Source organism: Mangifera indica, chromosome 12 (assembly GCF_011075055.1).
Source record: "Mangifera indica cultivar Alphonso chromosome 12, CATAS_Mindica_2.1, whole genome shotgun sequence".
Taxonomy (NCBI): domain Eukaryota; kingdom Viridiplantae; phylum Streptophyta; class Magnoliopsida; order Sapindales; family Anacardiaceae; genus Mangifera; species Mangifera indica.
In genome coordinates, this window is record NC_058148.1 from 5,261,940 (window position 1) to 5,279,239 (window position 17,300).

Here is a 17,300-nt window from a genome sequence, read left to right on the forward strand (position 1 = left end):
TTTAATTAAATAACAACTTTTCTTTTAACATTAACTAAATTTTTGAATATTAGAATTTAAATTTTTGAAAATCGAAAAATATAAGTTTATGTTTACACCTACCTTTAGGTGGAAACAAGCCTTTTTGACCAAAGCGCAATAAATAAATAAATGAGTGATGTGTGTACGTAATTAACTAATTTTAAATTAATAATAAATAAAAATCCACTTTATATAATATTGAATTGAATATAGGTGCCCGCATCATTTTTCATTTAAGTGGCACACACACGGCTTCTGGTTTCTGACCACAACTCCCATCCGAATTTTACAAATTCGAACAGCTTCCAGAGCCCTCACCAGCATGACAATTGACATATGTAAAAACACATGCATTCCACTCTTGTTTTAAATATTTGTCAAACCCCTCTTTAAGATAAGATGACTTCTGCAACATTTATTTATTATAAGATCTGATCTCCGACTGGACACTACATTTACAAGATCTCATCTCGGACTCCGCCGGTGCCAGAATGTTCAAGAAATTTGCATCATTTTCTCAAACAAAATCAAATATTCCATTAAAGCAAATCAACCAACAATACAGACCCAATTCAGATCAAATAATAACCCCAAGAACAAAAAGCACATAAAATTCTGTATACACTACATAAAATCATTGGTTATTTTATGAGAACAGATAAAGTATTTAGAAAGTCAGATTCATTAGATAAGAATCCTAAAAATTCTTAAACAAAAATAAATTTATTTCTTATCCAATAATACTAACTTTCCTAATATAATACCTTGGAGATTAAACCAATTAAGCCCTCGGCTTCACCATTGCTTTCAGACTGTTCTTCATCACCACGGTGAACTCCAATTTCTCTGTCAAATCTATCTTCGAATTCGGAGGATAAGCACTCCATTCAAATTCTTGAACCATTCTCGCCAACATCAACTGAATATGAACTGTTCCCATTCCCAAACCAGGACAGATTCTTCTTCCAACGCCAAATGGCATCATTTTCACCCCTTTAACCCCAGTTATATCTGCATCTTCCCCGCCTGAAATAAACCTCTCAGGATTGAACTTCTCAGGATTCCTCCACAATTTCGGATCCTCCCCAATCGCCTGTAAATAAATCTCCACATTCACATCCGTCGGAATGTCATAGCCGGCCAGAGTCGTCGGCTCGCTCACTGCGTGTGTTAAGGAAAAATATGTTGGCGGGTGTTTCCGCAAAAGTTCTTTCACCACAGCTCGTAAATACGGCATCCTGTCGATGTCTTTCTCGGCCACGGCTCGATCACCGACCGTCTGTTTGATTTCATCATACAGTTTGGCTTGGACATGTGGGTTGGTGATTAGCTGGGCAACGCCCCACTCGATTCCTGTGGCTGTTGTGTCTGTCCCACCATTGATAAACTCTGAGCAAAGAGAAACAAGCTCTTCATTGGACGGCCCTGATTTTCTCCCCTCAACTTTGAGATCAAAAAGGGTGTCGAGGTAGGAGAAGGAGATGGCCGTTTTGTCAGATTCCGGATTCTGGAGCATTTTCCGACGCTTTTCGAAGAAGGGCACCATGAAATCGATTTGCTCTTTTCGTACTTCAAGTGCTCTCTTGCGTTGCTTTGAGAAGAATGGACTTAAAATGGGTAAATAATCGTCAATTCTTGGATCCAATGTGATGAGTACGAGCTTCATTACTTGATCCATTTTCTCGTTCGTTTCATCGTCCATGTCGATCCCGAAACACATAGCTAAAAGAATACAAAACACCGCAAAACGGGCATTTTTCAGCACCCAAACGACTCCATCGTTTGCCTTTGCTTCAGCCTTCAATCTGTTAATCAATGTATCCATTGCTTTATCTCTCACATGCTGAAACTCTTTAATCCGACTTGAGCTCAGCATATTCTGAACCAAATTTCTTCTCAGCGAGCGCCAAACTGGTCCATAAACGGCGGCGTTTACAGTAAACTTGTTGCAGCTAAATATGTTTCTGGTGGGATTTTCTCTCGGCCTGGTGGAGAAGATAGAGCCCCTCTCGATGAGAGCTTCATGGACGAGCTTGGCGTCGCTGAGAATGACCATCGTTCTCGTTCCCATTTTGAGAGTGAAAATGGGGCCGTAAATTGGACGAAGATCCTCAACGTATTTAAAGAAAGGTTTTCCTGAGCGAGCAAATTGAAAGAGGTTTCCCACAATCGGCCATCCAGCAGGCCCTGGAGGAAGATTCACACGTTTCAACTTCGATTTTCTCATGGAAGCCAAGAAAATTAAGGCTGAAACAAGAAAGGAGAGGACGGTCAAGAAGAGATGATTGTAAGAACAAATGGAGGAATAGAAAGAGAAATCAATGAGAGCCATTTTTTGTTTGATGAGGCAAAAGAAAAGGAGGAGAGAGGCATATTTATAAGAAAGAGAGAAGCTTGAAATTACCGGTGAGCTTTAATGAAGGATTGAGAAAAGTGGTACTGGTGGAAGATTTAAATGCTGAAGGAAGATGGGAGGGCGGTTACATTAAACCATGGGCTAATGAAATCAATCAACTGCAGCCTGCAGACAATTGGCGCTTAGAATTATTTGGAGGCCGAAGTAGTATTTCCCATCCAAGTTTAGGTGTCTTATTAAAGTCACATTCATAAAATTTGAAAAATTAAAAATCTCATCAATTTGTTTAAAATCTCAGTTATAATTACGAGTAAAATTATTATTTAATAAAAAATTTTAAAAAACTAAAATTTTATTACGTTTACTCTCTCAGATTAAAAACTCACAATTCTCTCTCACTTATTGAAGTTTGAAAAATTAAATTTTTTCTTCTAGAGTTTGCAAACCGTCACTAGAGATGGTCGTCTCCAACCGCGTTGGCTCTCTCTCTTGGCTATAATCTCCCTGTTGATCACATCCTAACCACCAACAAAACCTATTTCCTTCGACGAAGACAATTTCATGTTTTTTGAAGTGTCTTTGTCAGGACAAAGACGATTTTGTTTTCGTCTAACATGAAGATGACCGTCAAAGATCTTAGACAAAGACGATCTAGCCATCTGAGACCTCTGATAGTAGTTTTTGTATTGGACAAAGACAATTTTATCTTCATCAGAGAAAATAGTTTTCACCATTGGTTGGGATGTGATCGACAAAGAAAGTTAAGTCAGGAGGGAGAACCAACGCGATTGGAGATTGTGAAGTTCATCATCGTCAACGATGATTTACAAACCCTAGGGGCAAAATATTAATTTTTCAAACTTCAGGTGAGGGAAATTATGAGATTTTCAAACTAAAAGGGATAAAAATATAAAACTTTAGTTTTTTTATTAAATGATGATTTTACTTTAACCCTAACTAAGATTTTTAATAGATGGATGAAATTTTTGGCTTTTCAAACCTCACGATGTGACTTTAAGAATGCACCTAAATTTAGGTAGGAAATAGTCCTTTGCTCTTATTTCTAAGGTTGAAATAGTTATTCCCACCCCAAGAATAGTGAAAGAATAATATTATGTGTATAACTTTATATATAAATAATAATATACTATCATATAATTGAATAGTTAAAAATTAAAGATAAAACAATACTCAATCACATAATGATATATCATTATTTGTGCATAAAGTTGTGCATATAGTATTATTGATAGTAAAATTCCAAAGTCTTACCGTCCAACTTTTAAAAACTCAAATACTCTCTTATAAACAAATTTCTATTAAAATTTTTAGTTAAAGTTAAAGATAAAATTATTATTTAATAATAATATTTAAAAAAATAAAATTTTGTATCATTTTACCCTTTTGATTTGGAAAACTAACAATTTCCTCCCCAAAATTAAGTTTTGAAAAGTGACAATTTTCCCTACCTAGGGTTTCAAATTTCGTTGGTGATTTTTCAATAAACGATGATCGATCTCTCTCTCTTTCCAATTGATGATGTCTAGATTCAACGAAATCCAAACGAAGAGTCAAAACTCTTCCTCTGGATTCAAGATGTTGTTGGTCAAAGGGAAAACATTGGAGGGAGAGACATTGTCAAGAGAGAGAGAGATCAACGATCGTTCACTAGAAAATCGCTTGGGAAATTAGAAACCCTAGGTAGAGGGAAATTGACACTTTTCAAAACTTAATTTCAGGAGAAAATTATTAGTTTTTTAAATTGTTGGAATAAAATGATATAAATTTTTATTTTTTTAAATATTATTATTAAATAATGATTTCACTTTTAATTATAACTGAAAATTTTAATAGAAATTTATCTATAAGAAAGTATTTAGATTTTAAAAAATTGAAGAGCTAAACTTTGAGATTTCACTGTATTTGGGTGAGAACAAGTTTTTGGCCTATTTCTAATAGCCGAACCAATAAGACAATAATGCAAAGCAAACAAAAACAAGTAAAGGTGGGGTTATTGAATGGAGGACCCTTAACAGTTAGAAGCCATGAATGCATGCAACTACTTCTTCAATGCAAAAGATAGATACCAGGTTAGAGACGTGCTAATGAACAGGTTTTGCAGATTATTTATGAGGAAAGAGTATTAGGTGAATGGAGATTATCTATCAAATCCCATAAAATTCTATCACGGATGTCAGTTTTTTTTCCCCAGTTTCTGATAGAAGAGAGAAAAATTTGTACATGTCATAAATTTACTTGGAGTGATATTGATGAAGTGTTTCCCTTCTGGATTCTGGATTTTTTTTTTTAAGGGAAAATGATATTTGGTTATCATGTACATCAGTGTTATTCTTTAAATCATCAATTCCATGTAAGATGCTAACTCATTTAGTGAGTAACATTTGCTCATGTCTAATTTTAGAACAATATTAAGTATACCTATTTTAGATACATAATTACATATACACTTATATATGTTATCATATGATTATGTGTTATTTTATCTATAATTTAAAATTAATCAATCACATGATGACACACATAAAATGTATACCTAAAATTAATTAATATACATAATTTTATTGTTAATTTTACCTTTATAATTTTGGAGGGTTTATTTATTTATTTATTTTTTTGTAATTAATATTTTAAATTGTTGGACCTAACTAATAGTTTAAAGACAAATTAGAGAATAATGCAATTCGGCCATAAGTTCCCCATTAGTAAAATTAGACAGATTTAACCTAATTTTTCTATAGAATATTAATATAAATAAATTTGAAATCTCACAATTTAAACCAAGCTCACTAAAAAGAAAGGAATGGAATTTAGTCTTTTTGAAAATATACAGTGTCATATAACTTATTCTTAATATCTACTTAGTAGTAAAATTATATGTAATTTATATGTGTAGAGTAATGTTATGTGCATAAATAGTATGCATAAATAATGATATCCTATTATATAATTAGTTAATTTTAAATTAAAGATAAAATAATACTAAATTATATAAAAATATATTATTGGTCGAATAATAATTTCCATCTAAATTTTGATAAAATTAAAATTTTCACCTTTAGTTTGATTTGTTTTATCCTTTATCCACTTTGGTAAATAAAAAACGTTTGATTTTATTGCAAATTATAAGTTTGCCGACATTAGTAAAATTATAAAATTATCATAAATATTTAATACAAATATAAATTAGTAATTTATCCCCCCTCATCCTACACCCTTCCACACCAAACCAATGGCTCGCATAACAAAAAATCAACTCCACATTTTTGTTCCGGATGATAATGAAGGCAACCTAAAAAGAAAAATCATATATGTCTAAAATGGTTGGTTTCACAAAAAATCAACTCTCCATTTTGTTTGGGATGATAAAAGAAGGCAACTTACAAAAATGAAAAAATCAAATATGCTTAAAATGGTTGATTGGGTGATTCGTGTAACTTTCTTTCTCATTTAGTAAAGAGTGATTTATAAAATAATCGACATTGATGTTTGTTTCTGTTTGAATATAAATGAAATAAATGACGTTGGTAAAATCAAACAATTCTATAATTTTCAATCACAATTTAGGTGGGAAAGATTCTTCTACCTATAAAAGGTTAAGATTGAAAACAAAACGTAGATATTTATCTTCTGTAATGGGAGAGCTTTGCATTATTTGTACAACTTTTGACATTTCAACTCCCCTAGTTTTCACAATGGCTTTGGTAGAGAACGTATTAACCTTATGCCAAAGATTGTGGAGTGCAGTAGGAGGAAGAGCAATACTAGAAATGTCACATGTGTGATTGTTTACTAGTGGTGAGTTGATGATACGTGACATGAGTTGATAATGGTGCAAGACTACAGTGGTGAAAGGCATAAAAATTTATGAGAAAATGGTCAAATATTTCAACTTTATTTTTTTAAATAACCCATTTCATGTAAAAGCTAACTCATTTAAAGAGCAAAACTATTTTATTGCTTATATATAAATTAATATCAAATTTATAAAGATATTATATCTTCATAATTTATGAGGGTTTAATTATTTTTTTATTGTTTGTATTTAATTTTTCAAATTGTTAGACCTAACCAATTTTTCTATAGAATATTAATAAAAATAAATTTGAGATCTCTTGAAATCTCGCAATTTAATCCATGCTCACAAAAAAGAGTGGAATGGAATTTAGTCTTTTTGAAAAAAATAAATGTCATATAACATATTTTTTTATACACACACGCAGAGGAATAGGAGCCTCTCTAGTTATGGTACAGACAAATGTAAATCAGAAGAGAGTAAATGAGGTGGTTAAAAAATCAAGAAATAAAGTTAATTATTGGCTGAATGACTGACATTTCCCATCCGAATTTTCATGAAACTAAAATATTCGTTTTTTCCGTTAGAAAGGTCAATTTTTTATTCTTTATCCATTTCGCTAATAAAAACTTTTGATTAATTATGTTAGAGATTCAAATAAAAATGAAAAAAAAAGAGTCTCATATCTAATGAATAAAACTTAAGAGGATTGTATATAAGTGTGTGAATTAGACTTTAACACAAGCGAATTTGTTTTATGTAATATGAGTTTCAATCTTCACACTTGTAAACCCAATTTATATTTTTAACATGGTATCAGAGTACGAGTCAAACGACGGGTTTAACAGCTTAAGTATTTCTGGATACAAGTAACAATACACCTAACCAAAAACTGGCTGAGTTAAATGGCTAGGTCTAGCCTAGGTGTTTACACTTAAGCGAGAGTGTTGGAGACTCAAATAAAAAGGAAAGAAAAAGAGTTTTATATCTAATGAATAGAATATAAAAGAGTGGTATATAAGTGTGTAGATTGGACTTTAACACAAACCAATTAGTTTTGTATAATATGAATTTCAATCTTCACACTTGTAAGCTCAATTTATATTTCCAACAAATTATATATCATTAGTTTATCATTTAAAAAATAAAGTATGAAATTTAATTATCACAAATATGTAACACAAATATTAAATAACAATTTATCTTTATAATTCTACGTTGTTCCACAACAAACCCAATGCTAATTTGTTTTACAAAAAATCAACTCTACATTTTTATTGGAATGAGAACGAAGACAACTTAAAGAAAAATGTCTAAAATGGTTGGTTAGTTTTTAAACTTGAATTGTGAAACTTTTCTTCTCGTATACTAAGAGAGTGATATGTAAAACAATTGATGTTGATGTTTGTATGTGTTTGAATATGAATGAAACAAGTGGCATTAGTAAAATCAAATAATTCTATCATCCCTAATCTCAAGTTATGTGGGAAGGATTCCTCTGTTTACAAGATTAAACGCAATAAATGGGTATTTGTCTTATGTAATGGGAGAACCTTGCATTTTGTGTATAAGTTTTTATGTTTTAGGTCCCCTTGCTTTCACAAAGGCTTGGCCAGAGGAGAACATATTAATCTTATGACAAAGATTGTGAAGTGTAGCAAGATGAGGAGCAACATCAGAGATGTTGCATGTGCGATGATGCACAAATAGTGAGCTAATGATGTGAGACGATGATTACATGAGTTGATAGTGGTGTGAGATGACAGTGGTTAAAGACAAAAAGATTTTAGCAAAAATGGTTAGAAATGGTTTGAGTTGATGATGTGAGGCAATGATGACATAACTTGCCGATAGCGTAAAACGATTGTGGTGAAAGCCGTTGAAATTCCAACAAAAATAGCCACCAACAGCACACGAGTTTGACCATAGTAGCGAAAAAATGGTGTGAGGAGATTACGGGCAAAATAATCTTTTTACCTTTCCATGTAATGATTTTCAATGAACAGAAGTGGAAGACGAGTGGACAAGTATAACTTTTCATTCTTAAAGGATGAGAATTTATTTCATTAAAATTCGGGTAGGAAAAAATTTTACAATACTAATGTAAATTAATGGACCTAATTATTTATTATAGGGGATCTTGTGCCCAATAGAACCGACTTGTATTTGCGGCCTTAATTAACTAGTTTAAATGATTATCAATTTCATAAATGCATTTAAGGCTACAATCCTAATCAATAATTAATTTAGTGCATTAATTGTTGTGTTCACAACTAACCGGCCACCTCTCTTTTAATTATCTCCTTTTAAATACAACTACATTCCCTATGGGAGGATAGGAAAATTAATTCTTTAATACCAATGTTAATTTCTATAATTTGATAAAATTATACTCTTATCTAACCATCCATAATTGATAAAATCAAATTAATATATATTTTTTTATAGTTCGAAAATGAAAATTAAAAATTAATATTTCTCACTATACATAATTTTTAAAGCTTTTTCTCGACAATTCAAAGAGTGTGCATACCATAAAGTCACAAGATCCATGCCATTGTCATAATATAATAATAATAATAATAATAAATTATCAGCATGAAATTTAATTTTTTAACTATTAACTTTAAATAATTGAATAATTAAAGTGAATGAATAAATAAATATTTAAAATTTTAAATGTTAAATTAACACCTAATTTGGTGGACACTCCTTTTCTTCAACCCCACTTTGAAAACACTAACTTTGATTTTTATTTTCCATTGCTTCTTGATTTCCTTCCATCCCTTCTCTCCTTTCGCATCAACGTTTTAATATAAATGAAAGGACCGAAGTAAGGAGTTCTTTGATAGAAATTAGTTAAAAAAGCCTTTTTAAAAAAGTTTTCAAATACAATTCTATAATAAACTAGTGTAAAAATAGAAAAATGATTCATAAAAATTTTCACAACTTTTCAAAATAATTGACATATAAGTAAACAGGTAAATATTCATTAGCCTAGGTTATAGTAAATTCTAACGATTCTAATGGTGGGAAGATTTGTGTTATTTCTAAAATTTATCTGATTGAACCTAGAGGGAGTTGATAATAACTCCTCCTTTTTTTTTTTAATTGAAAACATTTTTTGATATCATAGCAATCATTTTTTCAATATAAAAGATAACTCAAATTTTTAAATGGTAAGACTTAGATTTTATAAGAAATTAGTGCTAGATAAAAACTATTTTATAATTTAACTCCATTGATGTATCATATTAATAATAAATTAGAAATTATTAATTTGTTATTACATATGTGTCTACTTATATATATATATGATGAATGTTCTTAAAGGGGTATAACCATGATTAAGTGATCAACGTGTAAGTTAATTGTAAGAACTCTACAAGCACATGTGATAGTCAATCTAGAAGCATTTGTACCCTTAATATTATTCTAATCAAGGATACAAAGTAAGACTATTATCCTATTAAACAATCCTACCAAAAAATAGCGATAAATCTCACGTGTCAAGATTATTGGTGTCAACCTAGTGTAATATATGGGTGCATATTAACTACATGTTCACCAGATTGATTTTTCAAGAGGATTTCACATAGATATAAACCTAATATCTATTAAATAAATCCTCTAATGAATAGCGGTACATTTGATCCTAGGCTTGAGATCACCAAAACATTTCGTATACTAACCGACCTAGTTTGATATTAGCTTAATGTAGTTTTTTTCTTAAGGCTATCAATATGGTAGTTGCTGTGTATGTTAAGAAGTGCAGCAAGACCATGGTGGATAAAAAAAAATCATCACTCCTAGGTTTGAGAGAAGATATCTTATGGTGTTATTTGATGGATATCTACAACCAATTAAATTTATGGCTATAGTAGGATTAGAGTTGGCGCCCAAATCTAATATTACTTGATTGGTTGTTTGGAAGCCAAATCATAAAGTCAAGGGAATTGAGTTAGAAACTATTTTTATGTCTTAGCCTTGATAAAATATTAGTATGATGAAAGAATTCGATTGCATAGTAATTATACCATAGAAAGGTATTACTGGTTTAACATTGATTCTTAATTAGTTGGGTGGCCATGAAGTCTTACTAGAGGTTGCTTATAGTTTGTAATAAAAAGATGATTAATTGTAAATTAATTATGATTTTATTCATTGTAATCTTATTAGAGATCCTAGGTGTCATACACAATAAAGGGTTGTGGTTACCTACAATGTTCTTATCAATGGAATTTGTAAGGAAAGAAGGTTGGATGAAGCAATCAAATTCTTGAATGACATCCCATCTTATTGATGCTAAACTATTACACATTATATTATTTTGTGTAACACATGGAAATTTGGTAGGTGGATAGATGTAAAGAGACTATTAGTTGAAAAGATTCGGAACGATGCAACATATCCCAATGTTACGACATTCAACAACTTGATTAATTTTTTCAATTATCTCATCAGCAGGGAAAACAAAACAAGATATGACACTTTTGAATGAGATGCGTGGAAAAATCTCAAGCCTAATGCAATGACCTACTCTTCAATTGTTGGTGGGCATAGTAGAAAAGACAAGTTTGATTAAGCAATTAAGCTATTCCTTAGTACCATATTTCATTCTTAGATGATTGGTTATTGGTGTATGAGATTTCATTAGCTTTATTAGCAATTAGACCTGACAAAATTTGATATGATCCGTTAGTTCAGGTTAGGTTAAGGTTAACCCTTAAAAAATTGAGTTATGTTCAGGTTGACATGAAGTCAACATGAATTGACCAGAACTAATCCAAAAAATTTAAACATAGTGTTGTATAACATCATAACAGTTAAAAAACTCTAATATCATTTATTTTCTTAATTTGAGAGAAAGAGTTTTAATCTATAAAATCTCTATTCCCTAATTCGAGTCAACAAAGAAATCAGTATTGCATCACCTAATGACATCCATTTTAGTTTAGTAACTTTTTTTTGGCAGACTTGTAAAAAATTATTAATAGTTTTTTTTTTTTGTTAAAAACACTATTGATTTGAATTAATATGTCAGGTGTGATTTACTCAAATACTTTTTAATGATTTTAATATTTATGATAATCACATTGATCATATGAATTAAAAATTAAATTTTTTAAATATTTGACAAGTAATTGTTAAACTCATTGGTTATTAATTATATTATTTTGAAATTGATATTGAAATTGTAGACTTATTTAAGTTTTTGATTATGGTATTTTATTTTTTTTATCTCTATAATTGATCATATAAAGAAACAATAAACAAACTATTAGTATTAACTTGAAATAGAGCAATTTTATTTTGACAAAATATTGTTTCGTGTATTATTTTGTAACAAATCATGTTCTTCCTTGACATTTAACAATTTCCTTGATATTTAACAAAATGTGTTGTTTCATAACAAATCATGTTGTTACATATTATGTTTTGGCACGACTTTATTACTAACATAGGTTGGATTAATTCAGGTCAAATTAGGTCAATTCAAAAATATTTTAGAGTAGTTTAAGGTAAGAAATTTTAACACAATTTTATTTTGACTCAAGTTATGGTTTAGGGTGTTTGATAAGAAACCCAAATTTACACAATACAAACATGACCTGATGACATGAAGCAATTAAACTATTCCTTAATACCGTCTTTTGTTCTTAGATTATTGGTTATTCGTGTATGGGATTTCATTAGATTTATTGGCAATATACATAATTTATAGTAGCTTATAGTCTATTTTTAGTAACTTTTCCTTAACAATAAAACTATGCATACTTATATTGAATATCAATTTGGGTAATGTGTTATCATGTAACTAAGTAATTTTAAAGTAAAGATAAAGTGCACATAACATTACTCTAGAACTTAGGTTGTACTGTGTTACATGCATGAATTCATAAGTAACCTTTCATGTCTATCCTAAGTTGTTACTAAATCACACTCAATAAATGTGTCTTCACTTGTTTCAAGTTGTTTCGTTGGATTGTTTGGATTTTAAAATGATTTTTGCTAAAGTAAATTGTTACATCCCACATCCATCAATGTATTGTCACATGGATACTTCTCTTTATCATTCTCGATGGCAATAGATGGAACGTTGTATTGGTTTACAATTCTCATGCTATGACTATTATATGCCCACTCTGAAATGCTGCAATGTCACACTGTGTTATTGTAATTCTTTTATGATTGATGTTTTCTCTCAATAAATGTAAGTTTATCACTTGTAGCAAATATAAACTAATATAAACTAAAAAAAAGGTTTTATCATGTTTGAATAATTAAAATATGTGTTGCAAACAATTTTTAAAATTTGTTGATCTAACCTTGTGTTTAGCTCCATATACTCTATACATATCCGCATTGATCAATCTTTTTTCTTTTTTTATAAATAGAATCGGTACACCCTACAAAGAATGACTTAGTTTGATGATTCTTGTAACTATTTCTTTAACTCTTGAAGTTTAACTAGGGTTATTTTGTATGGAACCTTTGATATCGATGTTATACCAAGAGTAAACTTTACATGATAATCCTCATAATTGTTTCTTTAACTCTTGAAGTTCAACTAAGGTAATTTTGTATGGAAACTTTGGTATCGATGTTATACCAAGAGTCAACTTTATATTGAACTCCGCTTCCCTCTCAAGTGCCAACCCTAGTAAATTATCTAATAACACATCTCGATACTCAAAAACCAATGAAGTCTTGCTCAAATTTGAGATTGACTCATCTGTCTTACTCACAATGTCTACCAAGTAGTCCATATAAACTTTACTCAACATTTTCCTTACTTTCATGCTATTGTTCATCATACACAATAGCTGACCCTCTTTGAATATAAACTCATCACCTTCGTCCAAACTGGACCAAACTTTCTTCAACTTGTATTCCATTTTTTCATCATATTTCTTAAGGAAGTTCATATCGAGAATTACATCAAAATTTGGTAATTCAAACAATATCGAATTCTCAATCCCTTATCATCATAGTTTCACCCAACAACATATGATTACTCAACACTTTTTCCCCACAGGCAACTCAATGGCAATTTGACTAACTATTGTGGGCACTAGTCCTAATCTCTTTATAATCCCTATCATGTTTATGCCTAAATACATAAGCATGATATCTCAATCTCAAATACATAATTTGAAAATAACATATATCATAAAAACACTAAATTACCCTTATACCACTTTATACCTGTTGATTACCACTTGTCTTGCAGTTATTATGATCACTTGTACCTATACACATGAAAAACACGAAAGTGAAGGAAATGTCACTCAGTAAGTAAAAGACTTTACTAACTTTTTCATAATCCTCATACACTCAATCTGTTATAACTCAATCATCAAAAGTTTATCTCTAAACTTCTATTATGATGACATAAATCCTACTACTCATTTATGTAAACTAAGGAACCTCTAGACTCATAAAACATCTTTCAAGATTATGTGGGTCTCACTTGATCATTAAAGTGGTGTGACCACATCATTTTTCAGGTGAAAATACTATTTCATCTGTAACTATATACTAGGACAATTAGACTACATAGATATAAGGATTTGATATAGTGGCCATGTGAGCATTTGATGTGCAACTTATTTGCCTATGGTATTACAGATTGCCAAGCTGTAACTATGTTTTACTATGAGCAAGGTACCTTACTATGGCTATAATGTCTTACAATGGGTGATGTAAGGAGTATAAATTCATGGTGCTCTCATATAATGATCCTAAGATATGTCTTGCATGCATGTATCTCAAGTCGGATAATCATCTTAGGCTCATCTTAACTTTCACTTTATTCATAGATTATGCCCTAACATTATCTCTCTTAGGTACATTGGGCACTATTGTGTACCCAAAAAATTTGTACTATACTTCGAGACAACCTAATAAACATATGACTCATTTCTTTAACTTTCACTATTCATTGGACATTAGTCATGAGCGTCCACTATCGGATGTACAAGCACGTGTCCCTTCATGCATAACCTTGCATGACTTAAAATGAAATTGTCCTAAGCATGTCATGGCCATGTCTGTCCTTGGTACAATTATGCATGACATTTGGAACACAAATTCTAGGCTTAAGCTCATTTATTTTCATGTCCTAATTGATTTCTAACTTTAAATAACACATTCAACAAGTCTTTAATACCTACATCATATCATAGTAAGTCCTTACATGATAGATCACAATTAAAACATTCAAATCACAGTTTGAATCATTTCCCCTCTATCTCTTTTGAAATACCCACAAACATATATATAAATACATTCATTTTTTTTTTTTTACATATCAAACCTATTGTACAAACATCGAAACTTAATCATATCCCAAAATAACCGAAGAAAAAAAATGAAATTTACCATTCCTTACATTCAACAAATCATACTTTTTATCCTAATCATAGATCAATTACATAACCCATCATATTTCATTATCATAAAGAATTACATCACAACTTATGAAGAATGTCTCTATGCCCTAAAACATTGAAATTGAATCTCTAAGCCTAGATCATACATATATAACATCCTAGTTTTTACATTTTAGCATGCTCAAACTTGATAATTATAAATCACAAATCATATTTTCATTTTATTCTCTATGTTCAGCATGCCTAGTTACATTCAACACTCTATAATGCTTAATCACAATAAATTAAACATAAAATTAATTATTTATCTCCAACCAAGCATTATAAAGTTCATAACCGATAAAAAACATCATGCCATTACATCCAAAAACGAATTCAAATGAGTTGCTATGGCCTATTTCTTGATGTATGAGGTGTGCAAGATTCTTCATGTGGCTATTGATTTCCAACGATCTCTTTCCCTTTTTAGCCTCTTAATTCTAGCGATGACACTCTTTGATCTCTCTCAATCTCGATTTCTTTTGTCTTTGAGAAATATTTCTAAAACAGTAACTGAAATATGTCTTGACCAAGAGGTTTGGTTCTTTATATAATTTTCTTAAAATATTGCCACTTATGGTCGTGTATCACCTATGCACAATCATGTAGGCAGTTATAACCGTTTGTGTTATGTCCCTCAACATTGGAAGACACGATTTATCCAATAATCACTCGAATGCATGGTTGTTCCCTTCCTCATGCATGGTCGTACATTGCAACCAGTTTACAAATTTATCCCTCCATCTTACATAAGGGTATGCACGCTTACCAGTCATGGTACACCACATCACATCTTTGGTTTGTGTCTCACCTTGCTTTCATAATGAATGGTATTATGAAGTGGTATTGATGAACTTGTTAATGCATATGACAAACATCGTGTAAATAAACTTCAAGAACAAGCATTTGGGTGTGCGGAGAAGCTGATATGTAGTTTTGGTCCATCATTGTGTACAACTCAACGAGAAGTTACATGATTGATTTTAACGAAGTTTTTTGAGCTTATGTAGCTATGTATGACCTTCATTTTGGATATGATCTAGTAGTCCATGCATTAGCAAGATTTAGGTCGGGTGATGTGTATAGATCTAATGGTACTTCTCAAGCAAGATAATGTCTCACAACAAGGTCCCAAATCAAGTGAGTACAACATGTACACATTGAAGATCATGGAGTATGTTTGTGTAGTCAACAATAAGTTGATGTATAGAGTGATGATTCTTTACGTGTTAAGACCAAAATAATCGTGACATTGTTTAGTGATCATCTTCATTGATTTCTATTGTGTTATACTTCATCGTACAATATAATTTTATATAATATATTAGTTTTCATGATCATTTTATTGTTTTGTCACATTTTATAGTAATATTGATTAGACAAAGTATTATTAAACAATAAACTCAACAACAATACGACAGTACATTTAAAAAGTTAATTATACAATTTAATAACAAAATTAAATTTTATTGCATCCCTACAGTAGTTAACTCATTGTACATTACATTTGGATTAATATTAGCTAACAGTTTCATAATCCCACCCACAACGTAAAGAACTTGGACCATTACCAAGGTAGTCATGTCCACCTTCTCTTCTTGAAATCCTAGATGATGTAGGACTTGGGACCATTACCAAGTTCTTGCAGCAACTACAATATTGTTCTTGGACTTATTCTCCACGTGTGGGAACATAATTATGATTTAACATTCACCTGACTCTTCTAAGGTTAAGATTAGGGATACAAAAAAAACGATAGTTAGGTTTAAGACTTCTTAGATTGAAAGATTAGGGATGTGAACAAAATTGTATTTAATTAAATTGTTTGTCTATATTGATTTACTCTTTAAAAGCCTAGCTATTCTTGTATATATGTACGGCTAGATTCGAGTCGAATCTATTTGAGCTCAAGCTCGGCTTAAACGAACCCGAAACGAATCAACCCTATATAGGCTCAGTCGAACTCGAGCTCGAGTTCGGTTTAAATGAGTCTGAAATGAACCAACCCTATATAGGCTTGATCGAGCTCGAGTTATTCACCAAATTTTTTAATTAAAAATTTTGATACAAAATGACGTCGTTTTGACCAATATGTATTAAAACGATGTCATTTTGATAACGAAATAGTTAAAAATTCGAACTTAAAATTAGTCGAACTGAATTCAAATTGAGTTCGAATTAGACTTTCACAAGCTCGAACTTGAGCTTTGTTATATACAAATTGAGTCGAGCTCGAATTCGAGTTTAATTCAGTTTAAATCTAACCCTATATATATGCTTCCTCCAAAAATGGTTATTCTTTTTAATAATCCAAAGATTTGTAATATAACAGAGACATTTTACGACTTTAAATATCTAAAAGAGAGAACTCAAAGATAAATGGGTGTATGAAAAATTCATTGTGAAATACTATTTGACTAGATGAATGTGAATTAGATTAAAGGATAAGCTTAATTATTCTCTGTTTATTATTTTTTCTTATAATTTATAGATTGCAATTAACAAAGGCCTGCAGATTTGAACAGAAAAATTGAAAATCGAAGTAGCTGAAATAAGAGGAAATCAAATGGAAGACGACTTGTCTAGAAGTACTTTTCCTACAGGCACAGGTGAAGGGCACTAACTTGCATGTACTAGAGTTTAGCTGAATTTGGAAGCACTTCCAAAAGCTGCC

The 17,300-nt window shown here is 30.8% G+C and overlaps 1 protein-coding gene across 1 annotated transcript; it reads right to left on the reverse strand.

Annotated features, from left to right (window-relative positions):
* Positions 1-533: 533 nt before the first annotated feature.
* LOC123192381 (cytochrome P450 77A3-like) lies at positions 534-2,380 on the reverse strand. The gene has a single exon (XM_044604913.1). It carries the CDS (start codon positions 2,351-2,353, stop codon positions 803-805), a length of 1,551 nt encoding a protein of 516 aa, XP_044460848.1. The 5' UTR covers positions 2,354-2,380; the 3' UTR covers positions 534-802.
* Between the last annotated feature and the right edge of the window lie 14,920 nt (positions 2,381-17,300).

Coding starts and splice junctions, on each gene's coding strand:
- LOC123192381 (XM_044604913.1), bottom strand. CDS start 2,353: ATGGCTCTCATTGATTTCTCTTTCTATTCCTCCATTTGTTCTTACAAT.